Raw genomic sequence first — 22698 nt, 5'->3', positions numbered from 1 at the left:
AATAATGAATGTTTGCCCAAACAAAAAATGGCGCCCTTTTGCAAATAAGGCAAAAACAGTACGCAGTGCATATATGCATTGGAATCTTCACAAAAACAACAGAGTAGTCCAATATAATGCATCACGCTGATTGTTTTCCACTGGGACACCATATGCTATGTTTTCTTAGTAATATTACCATTTTTTTAAATGGCGGGAAATCAAACTAACGGTTAAAATTTAAATTACTTGTCCATTTTTTCAGTGGTAAAAGATTATATCCTTTAAACCTGTAGAATTTAAAAAAAACAGAGAAAGTAGAAAGCCTTTTTCAGGTCGACAAATTTCAAGAGTTACAGCTACAGGGGCTTTAAACATCAGATATGATGATGAGCGTTAAAATTAAGGGACCACTGATATTTGAGATGGATTTCTCAAGTGTCTTGAGTGAAGACAGGGCCATCTTATAGAAAAGCTTATCTGTAGTAGATGACCCTGTCTGAAAGTTAAAATTTAAAGTTCAAAAGTAATTTTCAGACAACAAAATTACAGTAAAGATATCACAGTTATGTGATATCCACACTTTAATTTGTCTGTGAACCGCATTTTGAGACTTGAAATTTTAACTTTCTGACTCAGGATAGGTTTAATCTTTCACAAGGGCAATTTAAGGGATAAAACAGCTCGGAGATGTATTCACATTCAAAATTTGTTGTTTCATTGGTTTTGTTACAGATTTCCAAGTGTATTGTTAGATCTGAATAAAGATACCAGCCTTGTTGGTACATGTTACATATGTGTGTGTTAAAAACAGATTCTTCTCTTACGTAAATGCTGCGATTAGGGAAAAGAGTAACCACAAAGGATTATGGGATTGTCCTAAAGATTTTTCTCGATTTAGGGACATATGTCCTAAGCATCACAGTATATGGGTTTAGATCGTACTCAACACTGTCATTTCCAGTACCTTATGATACAAGAGTTGATTGTGTTTAATACTTTATATTTCTCCAATTTGAAGAATAATACATCCACCATGTAAGTTGAACCTGTTATAGCAATGGGCAATGGGTCCATGGAAGGAAGTCTCCAGATCAATTTCCCTGGGCATGCATTCCTGGTTAGGGTTAGGGTAAGGTACATGGGTAAAGGTATGAACTCGTGTAGAGGCATCTGTGAGTTTATTTTCAAAAGTTTGGACTGCTAAGCATAACTGTAACCATTAATATCACTTCGACACATGGTTGAGGAATAGTGGACAAAAGTCTATATTGTTGTCTATGGTAATTAAGCCTGTACCATTGTATACAGATAGTCCATTTGGTCGTATTTCTGGGGTGGTGGTCTCATATCCAAAGGCACCATGGTAACAGGTTTATGAAAAAACTTCAAACTACAGAATTCTATAGAATATTGTTTCAATTTCTATGGTATATTCAATATTGAATGATGCCAGGACTTTGTAAACTCGCATAGATCTTCTATCGATACACATAGATCACTACAGAACTTTATATAATTTGTATAGAGTCTATTATGTAAGGGGCATGTAACTACATGCACATAAACTATAGGTACAACTGTGACAGCATTTATCAGTGCCATCTGTAATAGATTATATTTGATCATGATGTAATTTTTTAGCTAGGCGATGTTGCCGTGAGTGTGTGGGGTTCGAATCCCGTTTGGGTTATAGTAAAATTTAGATTTATTATTGATCCTGAATTTTGCACTAAAAAGGAATATGTCCCTTAGCATTACGATAATATATTCAAGTAACCATAGCAACCATCCCTCCGTAGTTCCCAGGAGAATCCGGTCGGAGCAAGGATGAATAATGTTATTTGAATAAGTAGTTGTTGAAACTGCAAGTATTTTGTGATATTTTCAACATAATAAGAATTTGAAGTCTATTGACTTGATATTTAAGCAATAAAGCACACCAAGCAATGGTATACCACGAGATTTTGACAAGTTCACGACATATATACACGAGCGATATCGAGTGCATATATGAAGTGAACTCGTCAAATTCAATGGTATACCGTCGCTGGGTGTGATTTATTGCTATTATATCATAACAGTATAATGAAATGCTGGCGTGGAACGTGAAAAATGGATTTTTGCTTAAGCTGAGAGCTTGCGCGTATGCCAGCCATGGTATATCACCAATATACCACGGTTCATTTCGCGTCTCATCCAATCAGATCGCTGTATTTCCGCCATCAATATACTGGTATGATATAATTATAATCCCATGGTATTTTTCTCTGTTTGACGTCATCGTATACGAGTGTTTTTCGCGGAGCCGTACAAGTTCGAGCCGAAGGCGAGAAGTTGCGCGGCTCCGCGAAAAACACGAGTATACGATGACGTTAAACAGAGAAAAATACCATGGGATTATATATTTATCACATGAACAGTCTTCTTATTTTCTTTTGATGTGAAGGATCAAAATTATCGTAACAAATTGCATGAATTTCGTCGCTATTTGTTTTACTTACGCGGATTACTTTCATTTAAAGAGTAAAGCGGCCCGTCACCCAGGAGATACTTTCATTCATAAATCCCATCAAGCTGAAATTTGCTACATGAAATGGTATCTCCACCAACCAGACATACGGATTCTGTCACGTGAACCTGTCAATCATTGTCTCGCGCAGTACCGATGCCAAGGCAAGTCGGCCATCGATCGGTACGGTGCGCGGTGGACATAACTTTCATCGTGCTAGCGACGGATAGCCATAGTATTCAGAGTTATTCAGAATATTTACAAATAGATTTATGAAGTAAATGCAACGACACGATCGAAACAGTAATTCTCATTCTCAGAGATTCCGTGGCTTTTCAAAATATCACACAAGTTTACGACCGTGGCGAGCGCGAAATATTCCGTTCGATGACACACAGAGTGTACCTCATTGCATGTTTATCCGGGATGTTTATGCCCACAACGCTGCCGTCACCGGTCTCTGCCATGCCGGTGTCAACTGGTTAATCCCGATCTCGGTCGTCAATGTTTTCGTCTTAAGGACTTTGACGTTTGCAGTGACATATATCTCACCCGTAGATACATCCTAATTTTACTTGACGGAAACTCTGTTTTGAGTGTTGTCTGAGGCAACTTTCGAAGTACATCGGATTCCACAGCGCTGCAATGCACATAGCTGATGTCTTCGCTAGCGCTACAGCCTTACGCGCTACAGGTTTGATTCCGAGCAAGAATTTACAGAATTTGTTGTATGATGAAGGAAATTTATCGTTTTTAGTCGAATGACTTTATGCTTGTGCCTGTATGTCGCTTTCCCGAAGATTATACTGTACTCATTTATTCAGTTGAACTTCCGTTGAGGTGTAGACCCCGGGGTGTAGATTTCAGGTTTATCGCCAACAGGGATCGCCAGGTACGACGTCCACATTGAGCCTTACGAGGCGACGCGACTGGATCGGCGGTATCCCCATTCGATTCTCGAGAACAGCTATAGTTTTAGCGACTAGAAATTTCGCTGGACATGCCTTCTATGTTTCCATGTGTGGATTTATCGGGTCACCTTTTTGTAAAAATGTCATGAGAGCACGGCATCGATCACGACAAATCGGTCTATGTTCACGTCGCGACCCGCATGTATGAACGGTACTATGCAAGAAAAAAGTTCCGGTTGATGACGTACAACAGGGGTAATTCGGATTTCTTATCCGTCCTGTTCTACGTCACACAGGTGGGAATTCGGGCCAGTTCATGTGATAAAAAAGGATATTTTAACACATTTCTCACATGCTTCAAAAATATGCATTTGAAAAATATTAGTGTAAACTTCTATTTATTTGTTGTGTCATCCCTAAATACCTATCAAAACTCATTATCTTGTCTGACTACCATTGAACATTTTTAATGATCCTTGAAAATTTCTGGACCAGGAATAGTGGGTCAAAGCTTGGTTTTGTTGAACCCTGAATTCTATCATTAAATAAATACATTTCATGTGACTCATCCATAAACTGTTACAGTATGTGTATCGATCTAAGTCCACCATCAATACTTCAGAATCATGTTAAATCGTCTGTTTTCTGCCTCCATGGACTGATCAACAAATGCCTCCACTTTCCCTAAAACATTCTCAACATATACTAAATTATTACAAGCAAAATAATTATCTTCTGTAAAGCTACCGTACAAATGTTTTCAAAATGCCTTCCTTTCCTTTTGGAAGTATGCCCTGTAGACTTTAGGTATTCAGCCAGATTAGTTGGTGACTAACATGACTAAGTATTGATGATAAAAATAATTAACCAAGTTTGTTCTCAATATTAATAATAGCTTCCATGACTAGGCTATAATATTGAAAAAGGTGCAAAAGGAAAGCAGTATTTTCAATTGTCAAGTTATGTTAAAGGCGAGAAAGAAAGTTCTGAACCAAGCTCTGTCCACAAACAGGACAGAGTCAGTATTAAACTGTTGTTTGTGAATGTATTTAAGTGAATGTAGTGCTGTGTACGTGCGATGAATGCATTTGGTATGGCGGTTCAAAGGTTGACCTGTTCACCCAAATATCCTTCAAACATATAAACACTATCGAATATTGTTATAGTGTTAGCCAAAAACATGGTGGTAAAAGGTTAATAATTCCTAATTTGTACACCTATTCTCATGTGGTGCTCAGAGACTATACTAAACCTGTTTATGTTTGCATGTATTCAAGTGAATGTAGTACTGTATACATGTGGTGAATGTATTGGGCATGGAGGTTTAAAGGTTGACCTGTACAACACAACTGCTTGTAAACATATCACTAATGAACAAAATGGGTTTGGGCCAAAATCATGTGAAAGGATTAAGACTTCCTCATTTGCGACTTATGCCGTATGTTGTGGGTTCGAACCCGATTGAAAACTTGCCGTATATTGTACACTTTTCTGCTAACAATAAATTATTGTATGTTGTACTTAGCTTTCAGAGTACTTGATATTATCTTAATGTGCAGAAAAATTGATGATCACATAAATATAGCAAAATGGCTGCGAAGACAAATTTTACATGGAAATGATGTAAAATTGTTATAAACATGATTTAAAAATTAATCTGAACAGAATGGTTGGATCATAAATTTTAATGTAAATAGTCCTTAATAATCAGTTGTAGATATTCTTTTCAGGTAATATAGGATAAATTCATAGGAATTATCCTGTCATCTCCCCTAAAAGTAATCTGATGTTCTGAAGAGAATTTTCAACTGCAGTTTCAGTTGTTGTTCTGATCTCTGAAAAATTCAGCCATATAATTTTGTCACTGATTTGTGTGATTCTGGAACGTTCAACTAAATTTTACATGGATCACTTATAATCTGAAAAGTCTAGCACAATTTACAAATTTCAAATTTAAACTGGTGTCTTTTTTGTAAACCTCTAAGTATTAATCCCTCATGCTATTCAATCTACACAAATAGGAGTAATACATTTTCAGAAAACAGAATTCTGTAATTAATTCTGAATGTGCCTGATAAATATGTTAATATTAAAAATGCCAAGTTGTCAATGAGGTAAATCTTATTCCCCTGACTAAACTGTGGAAGGGAATTTCGGAGATTGCCAAGCATTAACTTGTGAACATGCATGCAGTAGAATAGTGTTCAAATTGATCTGCTGTAGACAGATTTTACCAATGATGACTGTCATTCTCACAAGAGTATGAATTTGACCACTGGCCCTGTACGTGCCTTATTCTTTTTGCACAAAATTACCAGGAATGTGTCTGTGCTTTGCAATTTCCTTATAATATTATACTGATCTTCTTCACTGAAGATAAATGCAATATCTACTGATAATCTGGTACCAGAAGGCGTTCCTTGTAGCAGCAATGATTTACCAAGGGTCATTTGAGTACACAAGAATCGTATGATAGGCAAAAGTCAGCAAAGGCTGAAGTCCTGACCCATTGCTTTACTGTTTCCACAATACGTTTGCTGTAAATCATGTGACTTAATTGTTGAATACCAACTTGTTCTGCGCAAGCGCAGCAACATTCCTGACATATTATACTGTTTCCACGATACGTTTGCTGTAAATCATGTGACTTCATTGTTGAATACCAACTTGTTCTGCGCAAGCGCAGCAACATTCCTGACACCTTTTGAGTCAAATTTTACCACAGCCAGGAATATTTTTTAAACTTTTTGATTCTTTTACTCAGAGCTTCACTGGACCATTCTGCATTAGACGTCCAGCAGACCTAGACGCCTGTTTGTGTCACTGAAAACGTCAAAGACCGAACAACTAAGGTATATGTTTCTATATCCAGTATTATATGTTTACTACTTGTGTCAAAGTTTTCATGAGGCTTCCTTGTTGAATTTTCGTGAAAAAGAATGTCATTTTATTTTTAAACATCGGATTTTCAGCACTTCCGTTTTGAGAAAATTATCCCTGAATTTTATCGGTAATTGTCAAATTCCTATGACTATCTATAAACTGTTGCAATGTGTGCATCAAGCCCATCATCCAACTTCAAATAGCGTTTTGTTTTCTATTTGCTACCTCCATTAACTTATTAACAAATATGCCTAAGCTTTCAATAAGACATTCTCAAATTTCTAAAATATCTAAATATCACTTAATTGGAACAACTAAGCAAAATATAATAATCTGCTGTGTGTATGGTGTGCCATACAATACCTATCAAAACACTTTTCTCTTTTGCTGCAGGCCAAGTAGACTTCAGGTATTCAATTCATTTTTCCCTTTTAAAGGTATTGTGGGACAGTGCTAGAGGTGTTCGACACCTGTTTGTCTCTACCATTTACTGGCTTCTGTTTTTAGTCTTGACTTTGTATTGTTCAACTGTGGTGCATAGGGTTTTTCTCTTGCAGTCTAGCTGTTGTTTTGTTTTTTTGTTTTTGGTGTCACTGCACTGTTCAGTCTTCTAATCTATGTATGCCAGTTAGGAAGTATAATAAATAAAAATACAAATAAATAACGATTAGTTGCGTTGTTGACTTAACCTGATTAAGCACCTATGGTAAAGTTGTTGATGATTAGTTTCACTGTAAAAATTGATAGTAGTTTCCATAGGTATGCCACACATGATCTCATTATTTAGTTATTATGATATTGGAGTACAATTAGGTTTAAAAAAGACGTTTTTCATTTGTAAAGTCATGGTAAAGGCAAGAAAGAAAGTTCTGAACCATCAACAATGGGACAAAGTCTATACTAAATTTGTTGTGTGTGAATGTTTAAAGTGAATGTTGTGCTGTATATGTGTGATAAATTGCATTTTGACATGGCGGTTTTCAGCTTGACCTGCTAACTCAAATGTCCTGTAAATGGATCACTATTGAATACACTAAGTTTTGGCTGAAACCATGGTTGTGAAAGAATTAAGACTTCTTCATTCCTACACATTATTTTCTCACATCAAAATTATTGCCAATGTTGCTGATATAGGATAATATCATAATATACATAATAATTGATGATGAAAATGTGGAAATTTACATGAAAATGATAAAATGGTGTAAAACCATGATAAAAATGATTTAAAAATTAATCTGAACAAAATGGCTTCTTAATAACCGTCCAGCCGTACACATACATAAGCTAAAAATCATGGGGGTTTTCATGTACTACAGGATATATTTATTTGAATTTTCTTATGTCTTGGAAAAAATCAGCTGATCTTTCTGTTCTTAAAAGAAAGTTCACCTGAAGTTTACAAGATTACACATAATTTGACAGGTGTGGTGAAAATTTTAAAGTTACAAATTCTAATGTTATGTCACATTTATAAACCACTCAGTATTAATCACTAATTATATCAAATCTTTACAAATAGGCCTAAGAGAACTAGAATTTTAAGAATACTGAATTTTGAAATAACTTCTTCATGTGTTCCCAATATATCTGTTACTATTGAAAATTCCAAGTTGCCAATGATGCAAATCATATACCGTCACCAAAACTGTAGAACCCTTGGAAGAAAGCCAAGCATTACCCTGTGACAGTCCGATCGATCAAACCATATTAGGAGTTGTTCATTTGCCTTAACAATCTACATACGTTAGTATTCAGAACGTCCGGCCAATCGCGCCACGGGATTTAAGCGTCAATCGAGCAATTTCCCGCCCTTTGTTATGAAAATCACGACCTTTTCCTTTCAAATGTAGATTTAGGGGTTCAAATTCTGTGGGGATACCCTACACATAAAAACATGAGATCACAAGCCAAACTTACTTCCTGGTTGAGAAGAAAAAATTCACGCGTGCTTTTTTGAAATATTAAATTTTGATTTTGGCGCCTTCACTGTATTTCGACGACAAACGTACGACAAGGTGCGAATGACACACACATTTACACGGACGACAATTTCTGTTACTACTGGGGTTAACGTTATCGACTCGACTGCAGAAGTAGACTGTCACCAGTACCCAAATACAAAGGCAAAACTAACCTCCAGAGCGACGGCACTGCAGCACAACAAATGTCGTCGGTACGCTGTAAAGACGGGCGCTTTCTTCTACAATGCCGGTGTCCTTATCACGATGAATGGGGCAGTTTGACGGCCCCGTTATTCCAATATGCGAAACTGCCGGCCTATGTAAAAAATATCCTGGCCGGCTTCGGAACATCTGTGAAAACTGCCTCGAGCAATGGTAAGTCTCTCCTTTGTGATTGCTACTATTTATACGTAAACACATCGACAATCGATTATTTTCGCCAGTATGGCTATGTCTGGTACTTATAGTTCGCCATTAGCCGTGTACAAGTGTTTTCTTTATTTTGCCGTGATCTCAACTTTTTATGAGAATCGCGGTTGGATAAAGTTCCATGGAGAAAGCTTTCCGACGTCGTATAGTATATTGTACTGCTTCCAATTTTACAACTGCATAGTCAGCGAACGGTGTGGCTTGTGATTTTTGACCTATTGCCACGGAGGTGGCAAGTGTGTTTTCTTAATATTTCCATAGTCACAAATTTTAACGAGAATCGCATCTGGATAAAGCACTCCACAAACGTCGTATAGTATACTTTATGGCTTCAAATTTCACAACTACAAATTTAGGTTATCTGACAGTCTATGATAGTAATGACTTGTGATATTTTACCTTTTGCGACAGAGTTGGCAATAGGAAAAACAATTAAATAAAAAAAATCATGTCTTGTGTTTAGCTAAAGCCTAGAGGAAAGGATACAGCTTAAGTAGTTGAAAGGGTCGTTTTTGTTCCCAATTCTTTCCGATTGTTTATATTTGTTTTTGTAAGTTGAAATAAAGATAAATGCTTCAAACTTGCACAGTGTGTTCTTCACATATCAAGGTTGATGAGAAAAATATTAAATTTAAAAATATTATTATAATTATGAAAATTGATTGCCTTAAATATTAATATGCAAAAATAGCAGGAAAAAAAAAATACACAACCAAAAGATTGAGTGTACAATTTGAATTCAAAGTCGTCTATATTATACCCCTCAAACGATGTACGGCACGATTTTCTGATATCTTGTGTTCATTACATATTATGGCATGTGAAAAGATTGTTTTTTTGACGATTTCATTGTAAAACTTTGCTTTCTTGCTGCAAAAAAAACGAAGCAAGGTAGCAAAAAAACATGCTGTACATTAATTGTCCGTAATGTGCTAAAGCTGTCCTGAAAATTTCATCTCCGTACGTTTATTTGTCTCAAAATGATACCACTTACAAAAATCATGAAAAGATGGAAAACATGTGAAAATACAGCGAAGTATGCTGTTTATGGTGAGGCGTCAGGACAAACTATGCGGATTTTCAAGGTCACCAATCATTTAGCGTTACTCTAAGACACCCTAAAAACTACAATAAATGCATTGTACGGCTCCCTTTAATACAGCATCGCGATACTGCTTGGTTGAATATTCAAAAGATATGTATATTCAGTTGAATAGGTTTGACTTGGCTTAGGGGGACTGGTACTATGCGCATGCGTAGCGTTTCTAGCACTAGCAACAAAGCCCAGCAGGGTACAACTGCGTACGTTCTGCTTGATCGAGAGATGCAATCGCCCTTCTGAGTTGATTCTGAATGCTCTTTAGCCAATTTTGCAATGTTCAAATGTACGGGAAAGCGTAAACTGAGGTTCAAGGCTCTATCTCAGGCTGGCCATGCTGGAAAACGTTCAAAATCCGTGACGGGGCCGAGAGCAGGGCAGTGGAAAATTCGGCCCCACAAGAAGAAAGGGCGGCCAGTGGATCTGAATCAAGACCAATCGCTGAACCACAGGAACCAAGTTCTACAACGGGTGCCCCCTCTTCTGAAGAGACTACCGATTTTTCAAGTGATACAAACCATCACCTGACAAATCCTTCTTTTACATCGGGACAAGGTCTTAACTGCAGGGAGTTGTCCTCTTTTTGGAGCAGCGGGTCGGGGCTGGCCTTGAGCGCGGTGCTCGTCGCAGGCTCAGCAGGAGAGATGCGTGGGCGCCCGGCCAGCGCACGATTGAATTCAACTTGATGCGTTCACAGCGAGTCACGTTCCACCACATACCCGTATTTCGGTGTTTATTCATATTTTTTCAATCAACCCGTGACACAAAATTTGAATTTACGGGAGGGGAACTGATGATTTGCAGCCTTTATGTTCACAAATGACAAATTAAGTAAACGCCATAAAGGTCAACGGGATAGAAACGATTAGGTCATCATGTTTACACTGTGAATTTAAAGTATTTTTCTTCTAATTTTCAGTAATGCCCAAAGAAGCAGTGAAGATACAAGATTGCTTTTATATGGGCCAGTCAGCCTGCATTTCCAACTTCAATTGTGGAGAATATCAACAGTACCAGCTCTTGCAATACTGAAGGATGTCATGGTAAGTGTTTCCTTTTTTCTCCCTGTCCCCCCCCCCCCCCCCCCCAAAAAAAAAAATAGTGTCAAGGTATGGAATTAATTTTGCAGCACAAACAACTTCTTGCTTCAACCGTTTCATTGGCAAAGACAGTGTTCTCTGCATGGTGTGGTGTAGTTTGCCCTAACTCCAAACAGAAAAATACTGTTCTGATAATGTGCTTTTCAATTCAGAAATAGGGTAAATATGATTTGATAAAAACAAGTTACTGGTTAAAAACAAGGTACTGACTGATTCGTAGATCACATTTGCATGCAGTTCAATAATCAATGTTGATATGTCACCTAATGCATGTACTGTATCAGTGTATGTCTATGGTCACATTTACATGCTGCCCCAATCAGCCAATTATTTTAACTGATTTTTGTTTGCATAGGTAAATAGTTTTAGCTGGTCTTGTACAATCTCCAGGATAAGCCTATTTCCAGCCAGTGAATAACAATAGCAAGCTGTCCAGCTCCCCCCCCCCCCCACTCAGCCATCCTTTGCATTTTAATCCCACAGCTTCAGGTGTGGCCTCACAAATGTTACATTTCTTGTATACTTTAGTTTTTAGTCCAAACTCCAGACAAATAAAATGTGGAATCGTGAAAACATTAATTTTCACTCGCATTTAATTTCAATACTTTTAATTTTGAAGCCTTCTCACTAGGTTTTTACATTCACAAACCCTGCTATTTTTTAAAGGATTGTGCATTTTCTTTTCCTTTTCATTAGGTATACTTGTTCCAGTGAAATCATCTTTCCTTGGCTTGGGAGGCAGTATGAAGGTAGACTATTCGTGTAATGGATGCAAACAGAGGCGGGTATCGTTTGACAGCTCCATGTACATTGAAGGCAGTCGTTGGACAGTAGTTGATTTTCATTGCACATTGCTCAGTTTATTTCTGGTCATCATCATAGTGATATTTTTAGAAGTTTAGGCATTTGTTTAGGAATGAATGTTTTGGCAGGGCAAACATTTCAAAACATCCTAAAGTTGTTGTATCCAGTTGTCAGAGATATGGTAGATGAAGTCTGTGAGAGTGCCAAAGATGAAATGAAAGCACTCCCTGATGATCAGATAGGCAGTTGGAAAAGGGCAATAACAACATCTGATGGGGCCTGGCTTACTCGCGGAAGCTTTAGCAAGAATTTTAGTTTTACAGTGAGGAACTTTTGTAATAATTCTCTGCTGTATTATGTACATTTGTGTCAGAGAGGAAACGGCGGCATTGATGAACCCCTTATCCAGGGACATCAAAATCTGCTGAGGGGTACGCCGCTGAAAGATGCTTTCAGCAGGCTAAGGAGGAAGAAATGAACGTTGAAGTTAATTGGCAGGATAACGACTCAAGTAGCATCAAATCATTTAAGACTGTTTTCCCAGGAGATGAGAATAAAGTGATGTTTTGTGGTGGACATGTCACCAGAGCTCACACAAATCAATTACATAAACTTTCTGCAATGAAGTCAGCCACTTCAGCGTTCATTTCTCGCCATGGTAAGACATATCCATCAATTGCAAAACTGGAATGCACTTGCCAAAAAAGGCATTCTCCAAATTGTGGCTGCATGTCTGATAAGTTTATCCGCCAGGCAAGAGTAAACCACTCATGTGCTATTCTGGAGGGCCACCATGCAAAAGACCCAAACAAATACCGAGAAATTCTCCAGCAACTTGGCAAGCACCACTGTAGAAATGTTCATGTTTGGAAGGGTGGCCATTGTTCATTTCATCCCTTGACTGTTTGTTCATGTAACAAATGTGACGAGAAAAAAGATCCAAGCTATAAAGGGAAATGTATGAGTCAAAAACGTTTCTTTCCTGCGAATTTCATGCACTTTTGTACGAAATTGAAGTCAATGAGAGGTCACACATGGCTGATCAGATAATTCACCCAGAAATTGGTAAAGGTCATTCTAATTTTCCAGAGGCCTCCCATTCTGTTTGGACCAAGTTCAGAGCAAAAAATTCAAATATCCAAAAGCTACACTATATAGTTAGCACAAATTTTGGCCTCCTACAGTCAAACCTGAGTTGGCTGAATTCCAAGAGAGGTCTGTCATATCATTGGATACTTGACCTTTATAGCAGGTTGTCCCTTCCTGTTTTGCCCAGTATCCAAGAGGCTTGTATGAAGGCAAATGAGGTACGCCAGGCCTCTTTGAACTACAAAGCCACACAACATGCTAAAGATCTGAGAGTGCGTAGGAAACAAGGTAGGGTAATGGAGCAGGAAGAGAGGAAACAATGGGTTAAGCAACAGGCAGTCAGGCACACATATGGAGACGATGACGATGATGGTGGGGATGAGACTGATGAGGAAGGGGTAAATTTGGTACAGTCAGATAACCAGTCAAATGTTGAAGGGGAGGTTCTTGTTTCAAACACTGGAAATGGGGGAGGACAGGCTACAGGAAAAAAGAAATGTAAATGTGGTTCAACCAGCCACCAGAGAGTCAGCCACAAAGATTGTCCTTTGAGAAGAAAAGTGTGAATGAAATATAGCAAAGTCCTATAAATGGCAATTGAAACTACTATGCAGCACTGAGTACAAATATTTTCTCTGGTAACATTGTATTTTACGCCATAGAGATGTTGAAGCCATACAATGCTTGTGTAGTAGTAGTACTTATTTTTACCTTCATGTGCAAGAATTTATTTCAACTCAAGTATTTAACCCTTTCCTGCCAGACAGTATCACTGCCCCATCAGCCAAGTCAGTAAAAAGCAGTATTGAGCCAAAACATGGTGTATTTTCATCCACTTGACTTGGTCTGTTATAGCATCTTTAGTCCTAAAAAAACAACTTTGCAGTATCTCTGTTATTAACAGCCTTCAAATGTACAGTATGTTAAAACACACCAAATGGAATATGTTCATTAATTTTAACCATCTTGACCTGATGGTGAAATATGGACTTGGCAGGAAAGGGGTTAAAAAAACATGGACTACTGTTGAAGCAATGCAATACTTTTAATTGATTTTCAACTTCATTTGCTAGAATTTTTTTCAACTCAGAGATTTGAAAACAGAGAACATTGAAGATGTTGAAGCAATGCAATACTTTTAATTGATTTTCAACTTCATTTACTAGAATTTTTTCAACTCAGAGATTTGAAAATATAAACATTGAAGATGTTGAAGCAATGAAGTACTTCTAAATGATTTTCATCTTCATTTTCTGGAATTTTTTTTTGTCAACTCAGAGATTTGAAAACAGAAACTGTTTAAGATGTTGAAGCAATGCAATACTTTTGAGTTCTAACCTCATGTAGTAGAATTTTATTTCAACTCAGGGATATGAAAACAAAAACTGTTTAAGATGCTGAAGCAATGCAATACTTTTAATTGATTTTCATCTTCATTTACTAGAATTATTTCGTCAACTCAGAGATTTGAAAACAAAAACAGCTGAAGGTGTTGAATCAATGCAATACTTGTGTGATAGTAATAGTAATTACTTTTACCTATGTGAAAGATTTTAATTCAACCATTGAATTTGAAGAAAAAACGAGAGAGAACATATATGATTAAATAACAACAATTTTAATTATGAATAAATTTGTACAAAATTTTTACATTTCAAATGAAATTAAAGAAATTAAATAATAAATGATTGGATGATTGTGATTGATTTTGGCTGATTGGACTCTGATTGAAATTTTTGTGACATTGATTTTTAATTACAATACATGATTTTTTTTTCATTACAAAAGATTTGAATTCCTTATTTTCCTGGCCACTTGGCCATGGCCAGTTCTCTTAATGTTACATTGTGGACCTAGAAATGAATGGAAATTACATCAATTATTCCTATATATGCTCATAATTCATGTATATTCCATTTGACTAAAATATTCCATAAATTTCCATTATGACTTGATAGCAAAAAAATCCAGTATATTTTCAGCAAGGAGCCCATTGCACAGAATCAAGACTAGCAATATGTAATAAATTTCACCACTTTCTGCCATGATTTTACTTACGTTCTTATGGGTGGGGTTGGCAAATTCCTGCCTCTCTGCTGGGTATTTCCTCCACACAACTTCCTTCAGCTCTTCGGGGAAAACTATAGTTTTCCCCTTTAATCCATTTCCATGCTGCAAACGAGAAAAGACAATTGACAAGATAAAGTCCATGTGGTGTTGTTCTCTGTCAGTAAATGAACAAAGTCTTAATTAGCATGTGATAAGAATTTTTTTACTTCAAATGCCACACTTACAATCAAAATACACGCTAATCTGCGGTACAGCTTTGCCCGCTCGCCATTGTGGTGCCCGACGTCTCGGTAATCGAATTTGGTCGGGTACGTTTCGATGATTTTCAATAATTTCGATGGAACTGGTAACCTGGTCAAAAGGAAAAGCGATCACATAAATCTAGGGATTCATTTCAGCGTATCAAGCCCAGAGTAGGTACAGTAATTGCATTATATAATTACCGCCCCCTGTACTGTTTAGCGCCAATTATGCTCAGTGAAGAATTATTTTTTTTAACAAATAATTATTAAATTCACGAACACGTCTTTGGAAAAAAGCAAGTTTGATCTGTTGCTATTGAAAGTATTTTTGGAAGAGCGACGTTCACGTACACTGCTACATCATGAGGCACACGGTCATACCACCCGCTGAACTTCAAGCGGGAAACCTAAAGCGGGAAACTATCGGCGGGGAAAAGTCAGTGTTTGTTTGCGCAAAATGTGAAAAAATACAATCAATTTGCGATCCGTTATTTGAATCATATACGTTTCGATTGATTTTCTCTTCTGTCGGCAACTATTTTATTGCGCGATCGCAATGCGCGGGATATGCGACATTGACAATCGATCGGAATCACAACTGATCTAAGACGCAAAATTACTTACTATTGAGCAGCTCAACTCAGTAAAATATGCAATCGAACGCAAAAATTATTCACATTACTAAAAAAAAATGATTATTTCATGTGTTATTTCGTTATGAAGGAAAGTTCAAGTTGACACTGTGCGGCGATGTAATTTAGGCATCCAACAATTACGCACAAATCGCGCAGGCAAGGATAGGCTAAACCAATCAATAAAATATCTTCAAGATTTTGACATTATCGGTAAGACAGTAAATCAATTTACTTACCCTTGCGCAGTAAAATGGCTTGCAAATGTTGCAAGCGCCATGTCCATGTTGGATGATGTTGTCATAGCTCTTTCCCTGATGAGCGAGTGGAGCGGCCGCGCAGTAACTGAAGTTGACCCCTTGTGACTTCGAGAAACAACAGCCATGGCTGAATTAAAACAAAAGAGGGCGCGCTCGAGTCCCCCTAGCCTGATCGAAAAACCGTGTATTAGTGGGAGTCTGAATGCTTCGATATCTCTGTAACTTGTTCATGCTGGGTTTTTTTGCAAAGTTTATTTGACTTTAAATACATTTTTAAAACAAATGAGAATGTTTTTTTATGCAATTTTAACTGTCGTCATAGCCATTAAACCCCCTTAAGTATGAAAATGAAAACATTTCTGTGTAAGGAAATCAGTGTTACTAAAATGATAAGTTTCGTAGTGTGATGAAATAAAGGCTGACAGAAAATTTAAATTACTTGTTTATATATGAAAATTAAATCAAAATAATTTAAATAACAACACTGGTCGATTATGTTTTATGCTACCATAAAATTGTTTGATATATCGTTGACCATGCAGTCTATCACAGAGTGGCTGTGCGTCAATGAACTAACTGTATGTCACCTTTTACTTTTCAGTCATATTACAAGCTTCATCAATCTGATGGGACACCGGCTGGTTGTCCAGTAGAACAAGAGGTAAATTCAATAACTTTTAATTGAATTGACTTTGATATTTACTACCTACGTATTATGCAATAACTGGTGCCTGCATGGAATTATTAATATTATGAAATATTTAGAATCACACTCATAAAAACGACAGCACTGCAGACGGTTTATCGCGGTGCCATTTATAGTCATGAACAAGACTACACATGTATGTAGCCATTGTTAAAAATAGTTCAGACCTGAATAGAGCTTGTGGTATCGATTATACAATGTTTTTTTTCAGTCATATGTTGCAACCATCTTTGAAGACTGTGACTGGTCCAGCACCACAACCTGCCACAATGAACAAAAAAGTTTTGTGGTGTAAGTTTCTTCTCCATTTTAGAGTGGGTTTTGATATGTACAGATAGATCAAAGGCAAGGTTATTGACATTATCATTGGATTAATTTCCATATGTATACGTAATTGTCATTGAGACTAGGCATGGAAAAAGAAAGAATCACTCAAACACCTGGAACAAACATCCTACGTTGATATTCACTTATGAAAAAAAATTAAGCTAAGTAGTTTTGTGTAAGATTGCTCATTGATTTTGATTTTGATTTTGATTTTAATAAAACTTAACTTTCATATATTTAACATGGCTTATAATAATTTACTGTATGATGCCTGTTTCAGGACATAAAAAGAGAATAGATAAGAAAACCAGCACAACTTCTAATGATAACAAGGTAACTAAATCCTTAAAAAACATAAATTACATGTTCATTATATTCATGTATTTACCTCTAAGAGGTATGTTATGTTCTGTTACCATCAAAATCAACATCCGTTTACTTGGCCATAGTTTACGAATTCAAAGTAACTATCAATGAGTCATCATCCATTTCCGCCCTTCAAATTTTACCTTTTGTATTTCGCAATGCACACATGTATCCATTCCAAGCGTGATTTTAACCACTTAAGTACAGACACCTTCAGGGATCGGACATCTCTGAAGGCAACCAGCTATAGTTCTCGCCAAGATTGCTTGTAAAGACCATTTTGATGGAACAGTTTTGAACCTGTTGATGCGGTAGTCTTATACAGTCCCACATAATTATCGGTGAGTTGATCTTTGTGATTTAAGTGAGCATTCTTGAAGGAACCTTGAATAGCCTTGTTCCATTGTGAGACTCTTAGCACGTGTGCGCCTAACAATGGGCCAAGGACTCACTGAAGTATGCGAACAATGAATATTATAATGGACACATTCAATGGACTTTGACTGTGCTCATAGTATCTTTATTCGAGACCTTTCAGTTAAAGTAGTTTCTTAGTAGTTGTATTCTTATGCAACTTTGAGTTAGTCAGTGAGTTTCAAAGTAGCTAATTGTTCACTCCTTAAGTCAAGGCTGCTTTTATGCAAATGAGATTTTGTCAACAAAAGTAAACGTTCAGTCACCATTAGAGGGCGTTTACTGAGGTGGGTCACATGATCCTCCCACCTATTTGACCTTTGACCCCTTGGTCATTTCAGAGGAAGTATTACTTCCTGTTAGTTACTTCCTGTTTCCCATTTCCTGCGTCATAGAGTGTATTTACTTCCTGTATCATAGAGAGTATTTACTTCCTGTGTCATAGTGTGAACGTAGCTTAGTTCTCACTTCCTGTATCCTTTTGTTTGATCTGTTTTCAGTTAATCGCTCTCAACATTCTCAGTACAACATTCTTCTCAGAGAATTTGTTGTTCTCAGTCTGGAAGACATGCTTATATTCGAATAAACGTGAAACTCAGATCGGATATTTGCTTCGTCTTATTTAAGGCTGCGTTCACACACAAAAAAAACAACAACACAACAACAAAAACAACACAAAAAAAACAAAAAAAAAACGGTTGGGGGGGCTGGAGGAATCAGGGGGAATTCGAAATTTCGGGGGTAGTAGAGGGGGGACTTGAAAATTTTGCTCTACCTGTAGGGGGGACTTGAAAATTTTTTGGTAGCCTTTTATGTTTTACATTTTCCAATTCCAAGTTCTTGTAGGTAATTCAACGAAAATTGAATACCATTTTTATGTCATCCGAATGTTGTTAGTAATTAACAAAATCTAGAACCATTTCACATTTCATTACTTTTATCTCAAAAAAATCTAAACATGTGTGATTTGTCGTAAAAAACCAAACTTGAGCCTAGTAACAGGGCAGAAGCTGCAACTGTTAATGATTTCTGCAATATTTCTATGCAATATAACAACTACAGTTTCTTGCTATCTCCCTACAGCATGCTCAAACATACAATATTTAGTTTGTTGACAAAGCCTGTGTATATAAATATGTATTAGGTGATGATTTAATTGGAGTCCAGACCGACAGTCAGTTGTCAGTGATACAAATGCATGGTACACATACACAGGCTGTGATAGCGAGCTGAATACTGGACAATTCAACATGCTGTAGTGGGTAGAACAAGAACACACTTATATAAACTGAACAAAAAATTGTCAAAATTATCAAAGTTAATACAGCTACTGCCTACGGGTAGTGTCACTATCATTTACTGCCTCCTACTGCAGTGTCACTGTCACTGCATACCTGAACAGTGACAGAGATAGCTCTGACTCTGATGTACATGGTAGTTGAAGAAGAGTTTGAGTCAAATGACGCTCATGACAGTGAAACATACCGGTACTTGTAAACAAGATCAGGCCAGAGAGCAACACATGGAAGAACACATGGAATTTTTGAATTCTAGCATATGAGAATAATCAAATATTAAAGAAAAAAGATGGGGTCACCATTCTTGATTCCCTATATTTTCACATTCGTGTCATAAAATAATACAAAAATAAAACTTTGAACAGTAAAGACTAAATGAAAAAATATGTGACCAAATGGAATTATTTATTTTTTAACCAAATTTGCAATTATTACACCCAAAATTTCAGAGATTAAAACATTTATTTGATGGAATATTTTAACCTTCCAGTATTGTCAATTTTGAGTAGCATCTAATTCATATATGTCTTGTACTTTTGAAACAAATTTTTGGTAGGTCACTGCACTGTGCTCAGTTTTTTACAATATGGCAATTAGCCAGAATTCACAGTTTGCCTACTCTCTCATGGTTGTCATTTTGTGTGCTCTTCGGCAGGAGCAATTGACCTGGCCAGAGTTGGATTAACTCAAGTTGGCTTTTAGACCAATAAATCTAAAAAATCACTGATGCATTTAAAGAACTTGCCTTGGGAATATGACTATACAAAGTGTTAATACAGGTAGTGTTGAACACCTGTGAGTGGAATGGCGCAATATGTATTTATTTTTTCTGCGCTCACATCCTTTATAAATATGCGGGCCTGTGATAGTTGGGGTGACTTGAAAATTTTTTACCATATAGAGGGCGGCATTTGAAAGTTTTTCAGGGTACTGAGGGGGGATCTCAAAAAAAAAAAAGATTTCAATCGCGATTCCTCCAGCCCCCCCCCCCCCATCGTTATTTGTAAATGCAGCCTAAGAGGGAATGCATTAAGGAATATCAGCTGTAGATGACTATTGCACAGTAGTTGCAAACAAATTATTTTGAGTCTTAAGGAATTTGTTTGCGCGCTACATTTCTCATTAACGATAATTACATCGGACTTGTGATATTCACCTACAAGACAAATCATGGAAGACGAACAACAGAATTTAAAAGCTTCATCATTAGAATATGTATCGCAAGAGCCCGGGCGTAGCAGCCATGTCAGAACGCCGACTGAAAAGGCACTTTAAAATATGTTACCTAATAAAGCTGGTTCTTAGAGAAAACAGTGAGTTCACTAACTAAAAGGGTAAATGAAGTGCAGGTGCTCATCGCTGATAAGGCAGACTTATTAACGTTCAAACTGAAGTTTGAAGTGTCGAAGAAGCTGCATGAAGGCTTTGCCTCCACCAGCAAGGAATACGAAGAATTACTCCCAAAGGATCAGGTGCCATACGATTGCCTCTGTTGGCTTGTCAGCGTTGAAGACGTTTTTAGGACCTTCTTTTAAGACACCATTGGATGGTTGAGCAAACGAGAAATGATCCCTAAACCGGTTCATCCAAACGATGATGTACAACCAGAAGATAGTGTGTCTCAAGTCTGCGTTCTGAAAGTGTCTATAGTTGGCAGACTAAGTAGAGTCAGCCACCATACGAGCTAAAGTGCACTCTCAGCTAGCAAAATAGCAGACGAAAGGAAAAAGTCTGAATTGTTGGCATTGTCAGCCAAGCTTACGAAGAAGTAAGAAATTGAGCGTGCCAAGTATAAGCTTCAACTCAAGGAGGAGCAACATGAACTTGACACAAAGATTGCCGTAGCCGATGCCAGAGCTAGATCTCTGAATAAGTTTTTGGTGATGGATTCGAGGACGACATCGCCATCAATATTAAGACTGAACCACTGGAGGACAAGTCCATTGTATCAATAACAAAACCGCGGAAGACCACTACACCAGTACGAGTATTTAAGAAGAAAACTCCTACAATAGAAAAGGAGAGTGACAGTGAGTCTTATGATTTGGAAGAGGCAGTCAGCGTAGCAGCTTCCAGAATTTTCGCAAGAAGTAGCGGCAGTAACATGAGTAAGACACCATGAAAATGTCAACCATGATAAAGAAGTTTGACGGTAACATCATGGAGCACAGATCATTCATAGATGAGTTTGAGACCAAACTTGTACCGACTGCAGAAGATGACAAAGATAAATTCATTCTGCTGAGACAGTTCACGGAAGGCACAGCCCATGAAATAGTTCAAGGGTAATGCAGGTATAGATGCAAGTGAAGCATATCAAGGTGCCATGGAAGAGCTGGAAGAGCGCTATGATGATCCACACAAGATGGCCAATGCCTACCCGAGGAAGATTTTAGACTGGCCTCCAATCAAGCCAAACAACGTTGCCTCATTAGACAAGTTCATCATCTTCTTGAATCGATGTAAGACAGCAAACCGATATGTTGATGGGCTAGAAATACTAGAACATTAAGAAATTATGAAGCGGATTGTCAAGAAGCTTCCTTACTTTATCCCAGATTCTTGGAGCAAATGCCCATCAAAGATACGCAAAGCCAAGAAAAGAGTAAGATTTGAAGACCTCCTCGTCGATCTAGTGAAGTCCGAAGCAAGCAGACTGTCAGGCCCGGACTACAGCAGACAGGCAATGGCTAGTCTCGACAATCTGGTGAAAAAGAGGAAAGGCACAGACAAAGTGAATCAATCGTTCGCCACCAGTGTTACGAGCACAAACAAGAAGACGAACCAAGGGAGCAAGAAGAGCAACACTTCGACCTCCAAACCACACAAGGCTCAACAGAAACAGTGCCTGTACTGCCAAAATAGTGATCATCCTTTCGAAAGTTGCGAACGGTTGATTGCAGCCAGTCAAGAAGATACTGTTAAGTTCCTGAGAGACCAAGGTATATGTTTTGGTTGTCTGAAGCCTGTCCATCGGAGTAAGGACTGCATGCATAAAGCCAAATGCTCCAAATGCCAAAGAAAACACCCAACAGTGCTACATCAGGACAACTGATAAAGATGAGGATTCAAAAAGACCAATACAGACGGAGAGAGTCGCAGTACACTGCACCACAGCAGAGGTAGACTAAGTACAGTCCTTAATGGGGACCGGTGGTCAAGATGATAACACCGGTGGTGACGATGATAACTGCAAGGTCCTGCTGACTATTATCCCTGTCAAGGTGAAGTTGAAGGGCTCAAATAGAATGGTACAGACTTATGCCTTTCTGGAAACAGGTAGTGTCATATCATTCTGCACAGAACCCTTACCAAAATAGGAGTACATCAAAAATGCATCAACTGTGAATGATGTGTACATCAGTCTGTTAAAAATTTACTGTTGATGTATGCATCATTAGTGCATTGTTGAACTTCTGATGTATGCATTATGCAGTACAGATTTGGAACAAACTGAATGCATAATGTATCCATCTTTGGTGTACATCAATAGTGCATCAACTGTACATGATATATGCATCGGTCTGTTAAAAATTTACAGTTGATGCATGCATCATTAGTGCATTGTTGAACTTCTGATGTATGCATTATGCAGTACAGATTTGGAACAAAA

At 37.5% G+C, this 22698-nt stretch overlaps 2 protein-coding genes across 2 annotated transcripts in view; both read left to right on the top strand.

Annotated features, from left to right (window-relative positions):
- The first annotated feature begins 6089 nt into the window (after window positions 1–6089).
- Window positions 6090–22698, top strand: part of LOC139128181 (uncharacterized) — a 50798-nt gene continuing 34189 nt past the window's right edge. The window contains exon 1 of the mRNA XM_070694016.1: window positions 6090–6254. The gene's annotated coding sequence lies outside the window, so the exon portion shown is untranslated. The remainder of the gene's footprint in view (window positions 6255–22698) is intronic.
- On the top strand, window positions 21412–22140 carry LOC139128184 (uncharacterized). Its single transcript, XM_070694018.1, has 2 exons — window positions 21412–21547; window positions 21644–22140. Exons 1-2 carry the CDS (start codon window positions 21412–21414, stop codon window positions 22138–22140), a joined length of 633 nt encoding a protein of 210 aa, XP_070550119.1.

This window comes from Ptychodera flava, unplaced genomic scaffold, assembly GCF_041260155.1.
Source record: "Ptychodera flava strain L36383 unplaced genomic scaffold, AS_Pfla_20210202 Scaffold_45__1_contigs__length_1260105_pilon, whole genome shotgun sequence".
Classification (NCBI taxonomy): Eukaryota; Metazoa; Hemichordata; class Enteropneusta; family Ptychoderidae; genus Ptychodera; species Ptychodera flava.
This window is presented reverse-complemented; position numbering and strand designations above follow the sequence as displayed.